Below are 17,918 nucleotides of genomic sequence, written 5' to 3'. Positions count from 1 at the left end.
GGCTCAAGGCTGCCTTCAAAGGGCTGAATGTAATTTTAGGACTTGTATAAACGTAACTACTCCTTAACTAGGGGCAAGGAGCTTGGTACTGCTGCTGGGTAGAAACAAGGTGCTGGGCCGGATAAAACTCGGGCCTTGTGTTTGCCACCTGTGCCCTAGGGGTTCCAGAGAATACTACCTGCCCATAGTGAACCTTGCTTGGCTCACCACTGACCAGCCATGTGGCACCAGGCAGGTGACGGCCTCTGTTTCAGTTTCTTCGTTTGTGAAATGGGGACAGTAAGAAAGTCTGTGTTTTGGGCTGTGAAGCATTCATACATATTAAGTGCTTGGAAAACTGCCTGGCCGTAGTATACAGTCAGCGGCATGTCAGTGTCGCTGCTGTGGTGACTCTCCATCTACAGATCCCGAGTGTCCATAAGGTCAGAGATCCCTCCTTGGACTTGGTCACTGCTGTGAACACATGGAGGACACCCATTAAGTTTTGGTAGGGTAAGCAAGTCGTGGGCACATTGAACAGACACAAGTGCTTGGTCAGTTCCAGGCCCATCAGAAACAAAAAGGGTCCTTTTGTCCATAATGCTCACAGTCCACAGGGGTAGACGGACAAAAATCAGACATCCATCCTGTAGACCTTCATTAGTCCTACTCAGGAGAGCAAATCACATGCTGTGATTGAGACAGTGATACAGGAAGCCTGCAGAAGGGTGAGTGCCAGCCCAAGGGAGAGCTGGATGGGGGCAGTAGGAGGTAGCAGCATGGCCTGAGATGGCCAGATCGCACTGGCTGGGGTGACGGTTTGGCCTTTCCTCAGGGCTGAGGGAGGTCATTGGCAGGTTTTGAAGAAGTGGGTTGGGGGTAAGCCAAGAGCCAGTTTAAACTTTGTGGATTAAAAGGGGGGTGTAGTGGAAGCCGCTGGATGGTTAGGAGGTGATGAATGGGCCAGGGAAATGAGGAAGGGCTGGCTGAGGAGCCAGGGAGAAAAGGCCGGACCTGCCATGAAGCCAGAAGGTAAAGCTGTGGCTGAGCATGGGGTCAGCCAGCGAGGGCACAGAGGAGAGGAAAGGTCTGCTTCTGAGCCTTGGGGTGCCCCTGTATTTGGTAGAGCTGTGCAGTACCCTTTCAACGCCCCTCTGTTTCTCTCCTGGGGAATCGTGTGGCTTCATGTACCATCTGTCTCTTGTGTCTCCCAGGTGTCCTTCTCTAGCCCAGACCTCTTTCTGGTAAAAAGAGTAGCTCATTTATCGGCGACACTGAGCTGAGTGCCTCGGCTGCATTACCTTATCAAATCTTCCCCGTGTTACAGGCTAAGAAACCAAGGCTCAGGATGGCAGGCCTGTGACCAAGGCTAGGCAGCCAGTGAGGGCAAGCCCCAGCCTCTTGACCACTTCCAGCTGCCTGCCGACCTCTTGCTGGTGTCCCTGAGGACCCAGGGCACCCTCCCCTCCCTTGAGGGGTTCCGTGAGTTGAGCTTCTCCTCTGAATGTGCAGCTTTCCTGCCTCATACCCACTCAAAAGTTACCTGGGACAGTTTGAAACACCTACAGACGTAGATGGAGTGGAGCCCACTTGTGACCGTTGCCTGGTTCCAGTGTGTCACAGGGCTACGTTTGGTCCGTCCCTGGCCTGCCACTCCCAGACACCTGCATTTTGTGTGTCAGTATTCCAGAATGTTCTCCGATATATAAGGACTGGGTTTTTTTTGTTTTTGTTTTTTTTTTTTAAGAATAATACCAGTGTCATACCTACAGATTCATAATTCCTCAGGGATTAGAGATGTTTTTTCTGTTTGAATCAGGATCTAGGTAAGATCCGCACATGGTGATTCATGAGTTTTTCTCTTTTACCCTGTAGATTCTCCTTCTTTCATTTTTTTCTTTGCAGTTTATTGAAGAAACTGGGTCTTTTGCCCTGTAGAGTTTGGTGCTGTCAGGCTTTTTTCTGCTTTCATCCCCATGGTGTTTAGGTGGCACCGTCCTACTTTGCGTATTCCCTGTCATTTTGAACTTGAGTGTGGAGGTGAGATCTGCCTGGGAAGATGGCATCAGTCTTGTCTGGTGGTCTGTGTGTGTGATGTATGTGGGCAGCAACTGATGGGCAGCGCCTGAATTACAGAACCCTGATGAAGTCATTCCTTCTCCAAGCAGGAGCTGGGACACGTTTGTGCAGCTCACCTCTCATCTTCTGTGTAGTTACACTGTGGAAAGGCAGGACAGATGCTTGAGTTTGCCTTCTCTTTGCTTGCCAGTTTCCACTCCTGCTCCCAGTCCCAATGTCCTGTAGACCGGTGGGCATTTGTTTCCTGGGTATTGGATCTTGGTTTGTTTTTCCTGAGCCTAAGTCTCTATAGACCACTTTGCCCCAGGACACAGCAGCTGCCCAGCGGCAGCCAAGGCCCTTCTTTCTGGATGACCTGTTGCCATGGGGACTCTTAGGACTCCCAGAGAGGATGCTGTGGCCTGTAGTGCTTCTCCCCACCCTCCTGGCCCTTCTTGACTTCACCAACTCGTAGCCATTCTCCAAGCTCATCACGGTGTCCAGGGGGCATTCCTGACTTCTTCCCCGCCCCCACTGCTGGGTCAGGCTCTTCTCTTATCCATCCTCTCATTTCATTCTTTTGGCAAATACAGAGCACCTCCTCTGGGCCTGCATCTGGGGGCAGGGGTAAGACGGGAGTCCCCAGAGCCCCTGCCTCCAAGAACTTCCCAGTTTGGTAAAGAGAACATGCCCTTTGTGACAGGTGCCTTTATAAGGGTGGGCATGAGACAGTGCTGGCACAGAGGGACACCTGCTTGACAAGACGTCAGCAGTCTGCTGATGGCCTTGGGGCAGCAGCTCCACAATGTCAGGCTGCCTATTTGAGACAAGCCTGGCTGCTTCTGTGGTCTTCTGTGGTTGGCATTGCACTACACAGGTTGGCAGGAAGGAGAGAGGTGCTGAGACTTTCTCCCTGCACCTTTATTTTTGATTTGAGAAGGAAAGCCTTTCCTAGGCTGATGCCCCTCCCCCTTATATTTCATCTCCCCACCTTGGACAAGAGGAACACTTCCAAGGCTGGGTTAGATGGGCTGAGGTAGAAGCCCATGTGTCCTGAGACCAGGGCTGCAGGAAGGAGCAAGTTCAGCGTCGCCTCATTGACTGGCAGTGGCTGGAGAGCACCTGTTTACTAGTCTCCTCACGAGACTTGTGGCTCCTGGAAGGCAGGGTCTGTGGCTGCTTCATGTGGCAGGTGTGCCTTCTGTCTTTGTGGGCTGAATGGGGGAACAAAGTCATCTGGGTAGACTGAAGGACCCCACTCCTGTCCTCTATTTAGAAGTGGACACACGGCCTGGTTCCCACTTTCAGGTGTCACCCATTCACCAGATTTCAAAAAGCCTGGCATTGCACATGTGAACCACGCAGGCCTTTCTGGGGAGGCTGAGGAGGTACGGCCAGACTGTTAAGCCAGTCTCTGCTCCCCCTCTTCCCTGGGGTTGGGGGGAAGAGAAGGTATGGAAATGCCTGTGAGGGACTTAGCCACTTCACTCCCCACCCCTCTTCGGCTGACCTGTCTCAAGTCTCCTCTGAGTTGCTGAGGAGGCTGCCATACTCCTGGTGTTTCTTTCCCAATGGAGAGATGGAGAGTATTTTTAAAAATTGGGGTATAATTTACATTCCAGAAAAGTTGCTGTTTAAAAAATATATATTTTATTTATTTTTTTTTTGAGAGAGAGGAAGGGAAGGAGAAAGAGTGGGAGAGAAATATCAATGTATGGTTGCCTCTCATGCATCCCCTGCTGGGAACTGGCCTGCAACCCAGGCATGTGCCCTGACCGGGAATCGAACTGCAATACTCTGGTTTGCAGGCCCGCGCTCAATCCACTGAGCTACGCCAGCCAGGGCCAGAAAAGTTGCTTTTAAAGTATACAGATTTGGTGATTTTTAGTAAGTATTGTGCAACAGTTTTCTAATTCCAGAATATTTTCATCACCCCAGAAAGAAACCCTGTGCCCATTAGCAGTTAGCTTTTATGTCCTTCTGACCAGCCCTTGGCACCCACAAATCCATTTCCTGTCTCTGTGGATGTGCCTGTCCTGGACGTGTCACATACATGGAGTCACACACTGTGTGGCCTTCTGTGTCTGGCTTCACTCACTGAGCATTGTGGGGGTTTTTTGATATATATTTTATTGATTATGCCTTTACAGTTCTATTTCCCCCCTTCATTCCCCTCCACCCTGCACCCCCTGCCCCCAGCATTCCCCCCCTTTAGTTTATGACCACGTGTCTCAAGTTCTTTAGATTCTACATCTCCCATACTATTCTTACCCTCCCCCCTATCTATTTTCTACCTACCATCTATGCTACTTATTCTCTGTACCTTCTCCCCCTTCTCCTTCTCCCCTGTTGCTAACCCTCCATGTGATCTTCAGTTCTATGGTTCTGCTCCTGATCTAGCTGTCCTCTTAGTTTGCTTTTGTTTTAGGTGTGGTTGTTAATAACTGTGAGTTTGCTGTCCTTTCACTGTTCATCTTTTTTATCTTCTTTTTCTTAGATAAGTCCCTTTAACATTTCATATAATAAGGGCTTGGTGATGATGAACTCCTTGAACTTGATCTTATCTGAGAAGCACTTTTATCTGTCCTTCCATCCTGAATGAAAGCTTTGCCGGCTAGAGCAATCTTGGTTGTAGGTCTTTGGATTTCATGACTTGGAATACCTCTTTCCAGCCCCTTCTCGCCTGGAAGGTCTCTTTGGAGAAATCCGCTGACAGTCTGATGGGAACTCCTTTGTAGCTGACTGTCCCCTTATCTCTTGCTGCTTCTAGGATTCTCTCCTTCATTTGAATCTTGGATAATGTAAATGATGTGCCTTGGTGTGTTTCTTCTTGGGTCCAACTTCTTTGGGACTCTCTGTGCTTCCTGGATTTCCTGGAAGTCTATTTCCTTTGCCAGATTGGGGAAGTTCTCTTTTATTATTTGTTCAAATAAGATGCCCATCAGTAAATGAATGGATCAAAAAATTGTGGTACATATACACAATGGAATTCTATGCAGCAGAAAGAAAGAAGGAGCTACTACTCTTTGCAACAACATGGATGGAACTGGAAAGCATTATGCTGAGTGAAATAGGCCAGGTGTTGAAAGACAAATACCATATGATCTCACCTTTAACAGAAAGCTAAAGAACAAAACAAGCAGAAAAAAAAAGCAAAGACACTGAAATAGAGAACAAGGGGACAGTGACCAGAGGGGAGAGGGAAGGGAAGTTAAGGGGAAAAAGGGGGAGGGATTTGGAGGAACAAATATGAAGGACACAGGGACAAGAACTAAGGGGGATGGAAATGGGAGGGAGGTGGGGAGCAAGGGGCGGAGAAGGCTGGGATGGGAGAAATAGACAAAAAAACTGTACTTGAAAAATAAATAAATAAAATTTTAAAAAAAGATTTCCACTTGCTCTTTCTCTTCCCCTTCTGGTACCCCTATAATTCAGATGTTGGAGCGTTTAAAGATGTCCTGGAGGTTCTTAAGCCTCTCCTCATTTTTTTGAACTCTTGTTTCTTCATATTTTTTCTGTTTGGTCATTTTTTTCTTCCTTGTGGTTCACTCCCTTTATTTGAGTCCCAGTTTCCTTTCCATCACTATTGCTTTCCTGTTCATTTTTCTTCATTTCAATTAGTTTAGCCTTCATATGTTCCTCTAATTTATGGCTAAAATCATCCAGTTCTGTGAGCATCCTGATCAGTGTTTTGAACTGTGCATCTGATAGGTTGGCAATTTCTTGTTTGCTTAGAGTTATGGGCTCTGGGGCTCTGAGTTCTTCTTGAGCCATGTTTTGATCTGTTGTGCCTGTTACGTATGTGGAGAGGAGCCTTAGGTGTTCACCAGGGTGGGGCCACCCGACGCTGTATGTGGGGGTGGGGTCAGAGAGGGATAATGGCAGTCCCCTCTGCTGCTTCCCACCGCTGGATCCTGCATGGTCTGTCTCACTGTTTGCTCCTTTGCTGGTTTATCTGCGTGTGAATGTGAGGCTCGGTCAGCCTGCCGCCTCATGCCCTCAGTGGGTCCGCCCCTGCTACTCCACACCTGGGATTCATCCTTGGCTGCCTGCATGCCTGGGTCGCGCGCCTGGGTCAGTCTGGTGGATCTTTCCTGCCCTCCCCACTCTGCTGCTGGCTCTGCCCCTTTTACCGGTCCGGCTGAGTGGTTTGTTGTTGTAGGACTTCAGTGTAGTTCAATTTTCTGTGGTTTGGCAGTGTTTTTGTTGCTAAAACTTTGTTGTTTTTAAAGTTGGTTGTGTGAGAAGATACAGTATTTGCACCTACACCTCCATCTTGGCGGAAATCCAGCATTGTGTTTTCAAGGTTCATCCACAATGTAGTGAGAGGCAGTGCTTCACTCCTTTTCATGGCTGAGTAATATTCCTCTGGGTGGACCATGTTGTGTTCATCCATTCATCTGTCAGTGGACACTGGGTTGTTTTCAGTTTGAGCTGTTGTGAATCCTGCTGCTGTGGACATAGAGATACAAGGTTTTGTGTGGTATATGTTTTCATTTCTCTTGGGTATATATCGAGGAGAGAGATATGGGCCATAAAGGTAGGTATTCTATTTTAACAATTTGAGGAATTCCCAGCCTGTTTTCCAAAGTGATGGAACCGGTTTTCCTTCTCACTGGCAATGCATGGGAATGCAGTTTCTCCATATCCTCATCAACACTTGTTTTTCTTTCTCTCTCTCTTTTTTTTTTAAATACTCGTGATCCTAATGAATGTGAGGTAGTATCTCCTGGTTTTGATTAGCATTCTTCTAATAATTAGTGATGTTGAACATTTTTATGTGTGCTTATTGGTGATTCGTATATCTTCGGAGAAATTTTCCTTCTGGGAAGGGGATGGGTCAAGGCTCTAGGATCATGGACCTCAGGGCCTGCAGTCAGGTCTCCGCACTGGCACTTAGCAGCTGTGTGTCTAGCCTTGGTTTCTCCATGTGCTGGTGGGTACTGTGAGGGCTTTACAGGAGCTATACAAGTAGCAAGAATATTTCCATTAATGATCTGAGAACATCATTCTCACTGATCTTTGCTGCTGTCATGGAGCCTGCTTTGCTGGGTGCTCTGTGAAGAGTAAGCTAATTCATTTTGGATAATTGCGTGGATGAGAAGTAGGCACACAGAGAAATGGAAGCCAAGCAACAGAGAAAGAAGGGTAGGGGCTTGCATTGGGGGGCACGCATCTGCCTCTGTCTCATGTCTGTCCCCGTAGTCTCCTGTCTACCCTCTGAAACGGACTTCCTTCTTTTCATTATTTAAGGAGGAGCCAAGGAAGGTTTGCTTCACCTATGACCTGTTCCTGAACCTGGAGGGCAACCCGCCTGTGAACCACCTGCGCTGTGAGAAGCTCACCTTCAACAACCCCACCATTGAGTTCCGGTACAAGCTCCTGATGGCTGGCGGGGTGAGTGTGCTGGAGCGGGTGGGCCCTGCCCCTGCTTGAATGGATGCAGTTTCTCTCGTGGATTCATCTCTGCTCCCTGTGGTGGCAGCCTTGGTGCTGGGAGTGCCTTGGGATTTCCTGGACATGTCTCTCCAGCCTGTGGTTGAGTACCTGCCTGGTATCCAGGAGAGCAGGTTGTACAGGTAGCACCTGGCAGCACGGGATAGGACCCAGGTGTCCTGAGTCTGTGTTGGGGCGTTGGCAGCTGGGAATGACCAGTCGCTACTTATCCCCATAGCTTCTTGGTTGGCTGTGATTAATTAGCATTTTCTTCCATACGGGGTGGGGGGAAGAATGGGTGTGAGGCCATCCTGTCAGCATGGTGAGACGCTGGAGCCAGCTTTTTACTGGATTGGCAAGGCTGTGCTGGAGCCCCATCACCTAGGGAAACAGCAGCAGCTCTCTCCAGGGTCCCCGATGATGCGCTCTGCTTAGGAGTTCTGTCCTTATGAGGCTAGATGAAGGTGTCAGCTCTCAGATCCTAGGTCTCTGTAGTGAGTCATGTGGCCAGCAGTCCTGGTGTGGTGGCAGAGTGCCAGGAGCATGTGTCAGCTCTTGGAGAATGTGGGTGGGGTGCTTGGTGCTTATGGATGGGTGGTTGTGGGGGAGGCAGGGCATTTAGCTGCAGGCTGGCTTATGTGTGCTGAGGGAGGTGTGGGCTGAGGACACAGGATGCCCCAAAGCCACCTGTTAGTGACCCAAAGTCACTGAATATTTGTATCCCTCCCAGCAGTACCTGTAGTGGAGGGTTCAGGTTCAGGTCGTGAGTGTGTGTGTGTTGGTGGGTTGGGCAGGTTCACCTCCCCATTGAGTCCAAGGAGTTTGGACTGAGTTTCTTTGGCCCAGGGAATGGGCCTTTCCTCTTCATTTAATTTAGTAAGCAGTTACTTATTTACTGCAGGAAGTCGGAGCGATTCCTCCCTTGTCCCTAGTAAAAGATTAGTCTGGGATTTAGACCTAGCATGTGATTATTGGTGGAGTTCGGTACCAGAATGGGAAGGTGTTGGAATTAGTTGCCATAGACATTTGTCCTGAAGTTTGCCTGGGAGTTCTGGAAGAAACAAGGAGAAGTGGGGAGGAGTTTCCAGGTTCAGGAAGTCCTCCTTAACCTCTATCTCCACCTTGTTTTCCCCAGTATTTCCATAAGGTGTTACCCAAAGGTGCCATAGTCACATCTCAGAGAGATAGACACTCATTCAGCATTCCATGTGCCTCTTAGAGCTCTGGGACCAAGGGACTGTCCCCCTCTGTTTCTTGCATCAAGAGGTTTTCTTTGCTGTGAAGAAATGAAGGCTCAGTATGCATCATCTAACCCTATAAAACTGGAGGGGTGGGGGAGGAGGAGGCGGCATGAGAAGTTGAGGGAAAGAGGTTGGGGTGGCAGGTCCACCTTGCAGTTTGGGATGGGCCAGCTGAAGAAAGGAAGGGAGAGTGCGGCCCTTGGGTGATGATGTGGTGGTCTCTTCCTGGCACTTTTCACCCTTGGTGAGGGCTGCCCGGAGGTCTGTTCAGGAACTTTCTTGCCTTTTGGGGCTGCGAGAGTTTGGGGCTTGCCCTGGGCTGGTGGCAAGAACAGTGGTCTCTGGTCTTAGGAGCAGCCTGGGACCTTTATGGGACAGCTGTTCTGAGACCTGAGTTGTGGCCCTTATTTTAGCCAGTCTGGAGCTCTGAGTGTTCCGTGGGGCTGGCACTTGCCATCTGGTGGCAAGTGACCACAGACCTGCCTGTGTTGATGCTTGTGCTAGAAGATCTGGAGGACCGCGCGATCTGTAAGTGGATGAGAACTGCTTTCTCTGCTGCTCCTCACTGGGGGGCACATGAGTTCTGTAATTCCTCACACGAGGCTCAGAAGCTTCCTCAACACTGACCAGAGTGGCTTGGTCACGTCTTGGACAGAGACCAGCCCTGTCTGTCCCCTCAGCATTGTGTCTCATCCTGTGCCCCATTGATGACGAGGGTCTGTGTTTCCATTACGTGAGATGTATTCTGTGAGGCTCTGTGCTGGAGGTGGAAGCAGATTCATTTATTCATTTTACCTGTTTTCCAAAAGGCTGATAGAAAGGAGAGAAAGATGCAAGGCTTTCACGTATGGTCTTGGCATAGCGTCAGTCCAGGACATTTCTCTGAAGGAGAGAGAAGTGAAAACGAAGGGGTAAGGCACGTCCTCGAAGGAGTGGACCCCCGCCTCTGGGGGGCTCATCCGATCTCCTGGGTTGGGCTGTCAGTCACCTCTCTAACCTCGTGTGTGTCCTTGCTGGCCTTAGAGTGTGGTGACGTGCCGAGACCTGGTGGTCCTCAGTCATGCTGCCAGAGTCATCGGGGTTCAGGTACTTGGTTAAGGGTATTGTGGTGAGGCAGGCTCAGATGAGCAACTCGGCCTCGGGCCTCACCACCTCAAAGTCAGGGGTGGGGTCCGGAGTGGCACGAAGGGCTCCACTGCCCTCCTTTCAACCTGGTGTCCCTGTGACCATGACCGGGCATTACGTCAGCTTCCTCACAAGAAAGGTTGGGCTCCTCAAGGATCCTAGGTGCTCAAGGTTATTAAAGCTAAATGCTTTTTTTTCCCTTCTTTTTTTAATGTGAATTTTATTCTTTTGTTCTGTCTTATTGCCATCTAGAAAGCTCACTCTGAGTGGCTGACCACTAATAATGTGAACTTCCAGTGTCAAAACTTTGAGAACTTGCCCCTGGGTCTTCTGTCCCTTCAGCAATTGCCAGGGGAGCCTCACTGGACCTGGGCAGGTGTTTCCGGGAGCACTTCCTGGCAGGAGCCCGGGCCCTTCCTCCTCTTAGTAGTTAACAAAGGGCAGAGCACATGTCCCTCTCCTGCAGGCTCCAGCGAGGTGACTTTTGCAGAGAACTGGGCCTGCCTCCGTGCCGTTCCCTCCTGCCTTGGCCTTGCTGCTTGCTCCGTTTCAGTCAACTTTACTTACCAGAGAGTGGAGGAGTGAGGCTCCCACAGGGAATGTGGGACCCGGCGAAGTCACTGAACGCATATCCAGCAGAAGTTGCTTCCTCCGCTGCACGCCTTCCCGGAGTGGGTTTCTGCCTGGCTTCTCGCCTTCATGCTTCTGATCTTTCTTAACTGCAGCACACAGGCCAGCTTTGGCCATAGCTGCCTCCTTGTGCTTCTCAAACACACCGCCAGTCTTCTTGGCCCAGGGCCCACCACTCCGAACTGCGCCAACTGCACCCGGGCCCAGCCATCCTGGGACCCCGCTTCTCTTTGCTCTCCACCATGAGCCTGCTTCACTCTGAGCACTCAGCACCCAGACCTTCATGGAGGAAATGCCTTTGACTCTTGGGAAAGTGATACCCAGGCTCTCCTTGGTCCCCTCCCCTAGGAGGAAGCTTGGACACTTCTAGCCACACTCCTGCAAGCCAGCTTCCTCTTACCCATTGGATATCCAGCCTGCCTCCCTGCTCATTGATAACATCTGTCTCTTCTTTATCACTAGGTGATGGTAATGCCCGAAGGAGCAGAAACGGTGTCCAGGCCCAGTCCTGACTACCCCATGTTACCCACAATTCCACTCTCTGCCTTCTCTGACCCCAAGAAGACCAAACCGTCCCACGGCTCCAAGGTTAGTGAGGTGGAAGGCCCAGTCACATGGGAGCACTGGGGCCCAGCAGAGGGTCCTGGGCTCAGGGAACTCCCTCCGCAGAGCTGGACCCTCCATCCCTGGACTCTTTCCCTTGGCATCTTCCTCTTGGAGCCCTCTGTGCTTCCTGTAGCTGCTCTCTGCCACTTAGTCAGAATGGTCAGCCCGTCCCAGAGTTTGTAAAACAGCCTAGTAATCACAGGCTCTTCACCCTCCTCCTCTTGAGGCCAGAGAGCCTTCCCTGTCCTCCCCTCTCCTGTCGAGTCAGTGGGCTTAGGACCATTCAGACAGGACCCAAGATCGTCTCTCATAGTTGGGAGCCTGGACAGAGTGTGTCGCCTGCAGCCACCACCGCCCACCTTCTCAGGCCTTTTGAGTGCAGCCCGTGTGCTGTGTCCGCCAGGGCTGGGTGTTTCCTCCCTGGGCTATTCCAGGTTTGGCTTCTTTCTTTGGCAGTAGATCCTGGCAGAGAAAGTTAATTGGGGGAAGGGCATGTAGAACCATATGGGTAAGTGAGCTGATTTTCCCCAAGAAGAAATGTTTTGTCATCTTCTCTCAGCCCCATCAGCCTTCCTGAGACCACCCTCTGAATCATCCCACAGTAGCCACCAGAGACCTTCTGATGGTGTCACGCTGTACACATAATCTCCTGAGTGTTCGTCTTGTTCCCTTGCAGCCACCTACACAGCTTTGTGTCCCAGAGGCCAGGTTCCATCTGGCTCTTAGGGCAGTTTGTCTTTGCATCACCGACCCCACAAGTTGATCCACTTCTCATCTTTGCATTTTTCTTGCTTCACTCACCTGTTGGGTGTTACGGGCTTGGGGCGCCCCAGATGGGACAGGTTGAACTCTCAGGTCAAATTGCAGCCTTATTCATGAAGGAGACCCACGTCACCCAGGCAGGGTGTTTCTGGCACTCTCACCGAGCCAGTCCATCTCTGACATCCTCACTTTTGTCTGACTTAAGTCCTTGAGACGTATAAGGCCAGAGTCTTATGTATGGAGTGCAGCTCTGGGGGTCTTCCCCATGCCAGCCTCCCAGCCTATCTTTCCTGAGTCTCATGGAGGTCCAGTGGAAGAGAAATTCTTGCTAGAGATTTGGCAGTTTCTCTCTCAGCCACTCACAGTTGTTTGGAAATCCATGCAAAATAGAAAGGGTAGGACTTGTCATTTCTTCTCTGTGTGTCACTTGCGAAACACCCAAAACCCCATGAAGAGATGCCCTGCAGGTGGCAAGGACGCTCCTGTGGCCAGTGGAGCTGCATCTGCGGGGGTTGCTTTTCTCACTGGAGTATCTTTACAACCCCCCAGGAGTTCCCAGGCTGGATGGGTGTAATGTGCTGGGCTCAGAAGCCTGTCAGCAGGGTCGTTGGTCTCCATCCCAACTTGTCTCAGAATCTTTATCCAGCCACCGAGGTGGCATGGCTTAGGAGGCTCCTCTCTATGTTGGTTTCTCAGGCAGCACAAGGTGGGTTCTTCTCTGCTGGAAGCCACTTCTGCCTATTATCCAGTCCTGGCTTCTGAGTTGACAGCCTCACTCTGCTCTTCTAGGAGGGTAAGGCTTGTGTGCCAGCCTCTTCCTTCAGACACGCGCCTTCGTTTGGGTACCCGCTGTACCCCCCAGATTAGTTCTCTGCTGCTTGGACCCAAAGAGTTTGATCACCAGGTCACATGATTTAGGCAGATGGGGGAAAAGGGTTGGTCATGCAGGGCCTTGCTTGCCAGGGTTCTCACCCTGTGGGTAGCTGGAGAGTATAGCTTTTGTAGCCCTAGGTAGATTGGTCACTGGTGGTCTGTCCCCACCCTCATGGCTCCTTGGCAGGTGGCATGGAAGACAGGAGTTGAAGCCCCTTAGGTGAGGAGTGAGACCCCTGAGGGCTCATACTTCAAGGATAGCGTTCCCTTTGATCCCTACCCCAGGGTACCCCTGGACTTTTGTATCTGAAGTTTCTGCCTGTGTGATGCCAGCCACTCGGCCTGGGTGATCTTTCTCCACACCTTTGTTCTTAGCCATATTCAAACCATTGACAGCTTTGAGGACATGACTGCGATGGGTCCTCACCCCTGGGAACATCCACATTACTCTCAGAACTTAGTGTGTGATTTCAGCCCAGTCTCGAGTGTCTGTGCAGACCCCCAGGTGAAGAGCCGCTGCTTGGAAGGCCCCTGCTTGCTGGACAGGCCCAGGGTGGCAGCAGAGGCTCAGCTGACCCCAGGTCTGGGGGAAATGGTGGGAACTGTGCTGAGGCCTTTGGCAGTCATGCCCATTGGGTGTGTTCTTGCCCTGCCTCTTGGGGCTGTGGCCAGTTCCTACAGCCTGGAGGGGGGGGGGTGGATCCTTCAAGAGGAGACTGGAATTGTGGGGAGGGGGACTGCTTTTTGACTTCCTCCTCAGGGGAGCAGATTATTGGGGAATGGAGCCCTCAGAGACTGGCCCCATTCCACACACCAGCCCCAATGGCAACACCCCTTTAGATGGTCGGCTGGGAGCTTGTGGTGTGAGTACCACTCCCCACTGCCCTGGAGATGGAAGGACCAGGGCTGGGGCCCAGGGCTGATGTTTCTCCAGAGAGACGGCAGGGGCCCATGGCCACACAAGGCTGTCTCTGAACATTTGGCACTGATGTGGGTTGAAATGCACAACCCAGCATTTGCAAGAAGATAGTGATTAAGTAGATCCAGGGTGGTCGAGGCTGTGCCATCTGCTCCTGTAGCTGTTTACAGTGGATCGGGAGAGCAGGAAGCAGAGGCCTCGCTGCTGGGCATTTAGCTGGCTCGCCCATCTCCTCGGCACTTGGGTAAGCTGGTAAAGTGTGGCCACCTCAGGTGGTGCATACCACCCCCAGGGTCTGGCCAGTGTTGGTTTCCTGGTGAACTTTGATCTGGAGAGCCTCTGAGCCCAGCCATGCACCTAGCTGACAGAATGGGCGGCGGAGTCCTTGGCAGCTGACAGCAGCAGGCACCTGTCCAGCAACCTTGGACATGCAGGGTGATAAAAGGATGTTGCCAGGGAGAAGGCAAACAAGGTGTCAAACCAGGCTTCTACCCAAAGGGCGTGCTCTGTGCAGGGTGGCTGTAGCCTCCGTGATTGAGTGTGCTCTGTCATCGCTGGTGAGGTAGGTGGTCTTGCCCTGGTTCAGAGGAAGTGCTGGTGCACAAGGTTGGCATCATCTGGCCCAGCTTTCCTGGCAGCCTGGAGCAGGGCTGCTCTCTGCCTCTATCCCCGGCTAGCACTCCATGACCTGGCTGATCCACCCTGAACCCTCTGAAGTTCCCAGGAGCCATTCACATTATAGAAAAGCTGCCCAGGCAGCTTTGGTTCCAAAAAGTCAGGAGCTGTTGGTTCCATACAGCACCTGGGAACCCAGCAGGCAGTCAGGGTGCTGACTGTGGGCCTGAAAGAACCATTATTCCTGGCAGGACCAGTCGGGATGACCAGGCAGGAGACGCACAGGCTTTGTGGTGGGGACAGAAGAGGGGGTACCACCTGCTAGCACTCCCAGTGGGGAGCTGCAAGGTGTCGGAGCGGGAGGGGTCTGTGTGGCCGCCATTGTCTGACTCACGTGTGCTCTTCTTGAATCCCTCAGGGAATGTCAGTTCAATTCAGAGGGGAGTCTTAGCCTGCAGTCGCCTGGGACCTGCTGACACTTCCTAGTAGTTTAAAGGGACAGCTCCATTTAAAACTCTCACCTGCTGCCTTACTTTTTCGCTTTTTGGAAGATTTTCTCTAGCTGAGTCTGAATCAGGTGGATTATACTTTGTAGGGGTCGGGGGAGGTGGAGCAGGGTGACCTGAGACGCCGTTTGACTGTGTCTCTCCCTTGCCACCCAACATTTTCAGGATGCCAGCAGGGAGAGTGGCAAGGCCTGCAAGACCCACAAGACGGCCAAGGAGCACCGGGAACGGCCACGCAAAGACTCAGAGAGCAAGGGCCCCTCCAAGGAGCCAGAGCGTGAGCAGGCTCGGAGTGCAAAGGACACAGGACGGAAGCTAGTCGAGGGCCGGCCCCCTAAGGAGGAGAAGGCCCCGCCACCCAAGGCTGCATTTAAGGAGCCCAAGATGGCCCTGAAGGAGACCAAACTGGAGAGCCTGTCCCCCAAGGGCGGCCCTCCGCCACCACCCCAATCCAAGTCTTCCAGTAAGCGGCCAGCCGCCGCTGACTCACCCAAGCCCAGTGCCAAAAAACAGAAGAAGAGCAGCTCCAAGGGGTCCAGGAGCACCCCTGGCACTTCGCCCCGTACCTCGTCTTCCTCCTTCTCAGACAAAAAGTCGGCCAAGGACAAGGGCACTGTCAAAGTGGAGAAGATCAAGGCCGAGAGTGAGCCCCGGGAGATCAAAAAACCCCTGGAGGTGGAGGAGTCCAACTCGGAGGATGAGGCCTCCTTCAAGACAGAGGTGAGGTGCTTCCTTTCCCCATCAGTCCTGTCACCCCCTCCTCGTCCTTTTTTCCCGGCTCTGAACCATCAACGCCTTGTTGGCCCAAAGGTTAGTTGAGGAGTCGGCGATCCCAGGCACAGGGCTCCCACTTGCTCCTTGTAACTTTGGGCACACCTGAACACCTCACTCAGCCTCAGTTCCCCTTGTCCAGGGTGATAAAGCCTGCCTGTGAGGACTCTGTGGAAATAGTACTTAGGGAAGGGTGGTTCTGGTGAAGTGTGATAGTCTAATACCTGGGTTCCAGGTTCTTTCCTTTGGGGGCCCCTTGCATGGCCCAGGGTCTTGATGGCCGCTTCGTGGTCAGGGTGAGCAATTGCGTCTCACTGTCATCCTTCCCCAGCCACCACCTGGTTGGTCTGTCAGGGAGTTTGCTTGCTTTACCAGCAGGGTAGGCCTATGTCTCCATCTTCCTCTCTGCAGTCTGTATGTTTAATGCTGGCCACTGAGCCTCACCCAGCTGGCCCGTGGGGCCTGAGGCCTCACCACTCCTACCCACTGTCCACTCCTGATCATGCAGCCCAGACACAGGGATCTTGACCAGGCAAGGCTCGTTTCTAAGCGTGGGCCAGAGCCCCTCGGCGGGAGCAGCATCCTGTCACTGTGAGAGGCTCTGGGCTCCTTCTGCAGCAGTGTTTCCAGGTGGCTCTCTGCAGGTTGCTGTGGAGACCCCCGGAACCACAGAGGCGCCCACAGCCAGACTGCCGACTGGGTGGCCAGACCTCTCTGGGGCCTCAGGTGCCGATGTTCTCTGAGTGCTGTGATTGGCATCTGGTTGTCGGAGAACAGGTGCCTGGGTGGGTGGGCGGGTGGGTGAACGAGTGATCCCTTTACCTATAGCACTGCATCAGCACTCAGTGGCCTATTTCCAAATCTCCATTCACTCTCAAAGGCTGAAGCTTTGCCTCTAGCTCTGCTGCTCAGGGCTCCATTGGGACTTTTGAAAGTGACTCCCAGAAATGAAGCTAGAGCTGTTTTGTATCAGCAACACCAATGTCATAAGTCTGTGGCTTCCAAGGGGGTCCTCCGTTATAGGCAACAGTGCTGGGGGTGACGATTCAGTCCATGGGTAACAATGCGCCACTGGCATAGGGGACACACACGGGGCCAGTCTGCCAGTGAACCTAAGGTAGCAGGACCTTGGAACATCTCTTATTCGGAAGCCTCCTGGCCATCCAGGGCCATCTCAGTATCCCGTTTAGCTGTCACAGGTTCTTTGGGTGCTGAACAGCACCCCGGTCTATCACGTGTCATCTGCTCAGCATCTTGGAGCTCTAGGCAGGTGCCTTTCCCTCCCTTCCACCCTAGATGCTTCCAGGTAAGGCTCTTCTGCATCCAAGGCTGGTGTTCCTGCACTGGGCAAGAGATGGAGGCCTTGCCTGATGCCCCAGGTGTCCACACTGAAGTCCAGCTGTGATCATTGTGAGACTTGGGGTGCTGTGTTGGAAGCCTTCTTCCCCCAGCGCTGCTGCTCGGTGGGCTGGATGTCTGGTGTCTATAGCCTTGGATACTTTTGACCTGAGGCTAGAGGTTTTTGGAAGCCTTTGGGGTTTTTCCTGGGTGAAGTGCATCCCAGCCTTGAGAGACTTGAATGACAAGCTTTAGCCACTCAAGGTCCGTGCAGGTGTGAAACCTGGGCCACCAACAGGGTGCCTGGGGGACTCTAGGCCTACAGGACTGACTCAATGACATTTCCCAATGCTAGGACCTTAGCAAGGCACAGACATCTGTAGTGGAGAAGGCAAGACAGCCTTTCATACCTGGACCCCCTAGGCTTCCTTGACTGTCTCAGGCCATGTCACCCTGGAGGCTGCACGGGGTGTCACTACTGGAAAGCTCTGGCTATGGCATGAAACCTGAGTTACCTTCTCCCACTTGGCCAAGAGGGGGTCGGGGGGCTCCTTGTCTGAGTCCCTGGGCCGAGTCCCCAGCTCCTCCAGCTGCTTCTCTGTGGCTTCCCTGGCCCACAGGGTTCTCTGTTCAGTCATGGAAAGGAGGGCACAAAAGGCCCCTGCCCTCCTGCTGGACACTGCATGTGGCCGAGCACTGGCACTTGTCGGTGACCCCTCATGGGCTTTTGGACCCACACCTCTAGGCTCTTTGGGTGGAAACAATTTCCACCCCTTGGGTTTGTGTGGAAGGAAAAGGGGCAAATGCATCTGAGCTCATCTGACTTGCTGGCCTCCCCTCCTGCGTCCCCACCATGCTGCCCTGAGCTCCTGGCCTGGCCTTGCTGTTCTCTGTCAGTCTCATGGAACCTTCTTCTCATGCTCCTGGCTCCAGGTTCTCTGCCCCAGACAGCAGAGGCATGGTGTGGGCATTGGCCTCCACGTGCTGGCAGCTGGCACACACACACTTAGCAGGGGCCACAAAGGCAGCTTTTACAGATGAGGGGTACTGAGTCTCAGA

At 52.4% G+C, this 17,918-nt stretch overlaps 1 protein-coding gene across 3 annotated transcripts in view; it reads left to right on the top strand.

Moving 5' to 3' along the window:
• MLLT1 (MLLT1 super elongation complex subunit) overlaps window positions 1-17,918 on the top strand; it is a 71,397-nt gene that overhangs the window by 43,357 nt on the left and 10,122 nt on the right. For 2 of the 3 annotated variants that reach the window (XM_037165194.2, XM_037165196.2), the window contains 3 exons: window positions 7,291-7,434; window positions 10,932-11,057; window positions 14,916-15,470. In XM_037165194.2, coding sequence (XP_037021089.2) covers window positions 7,291-7,434; window positions 10,932-11,057; window positions 14,916-15,470 — 825 coding nt within the window. The remainder of the gene's footprint in view (window positions 1-7,290; window positions 7,435-10,931; window positions 11,058-14,915; window positions 15,471-17,918) is intronic. The other variant, XM_037165195.2, reaches the window with a different exon arrangement.

Source organism: Artibeus jamaicensis, unplaced genomic scaffold (assembly GCF_021234435.1).
Source record: "Artibeus jamaicensis isolate MK-2021 breed Jamaican fruit bat unplaced genomic scaffold, CSHL_Jam_final scaffold_537, whole genome shotgun sequence".
Lineage (NCBI taxonomy): Eukaryota > Metazoa > Chordata > Mammalia > Chiroptera > Phyllostomidae > Artibeus > Artibeus jamaicensis.
This window is presented reverse-complemented; position numbering and strand designations above follow the sequence as displayed.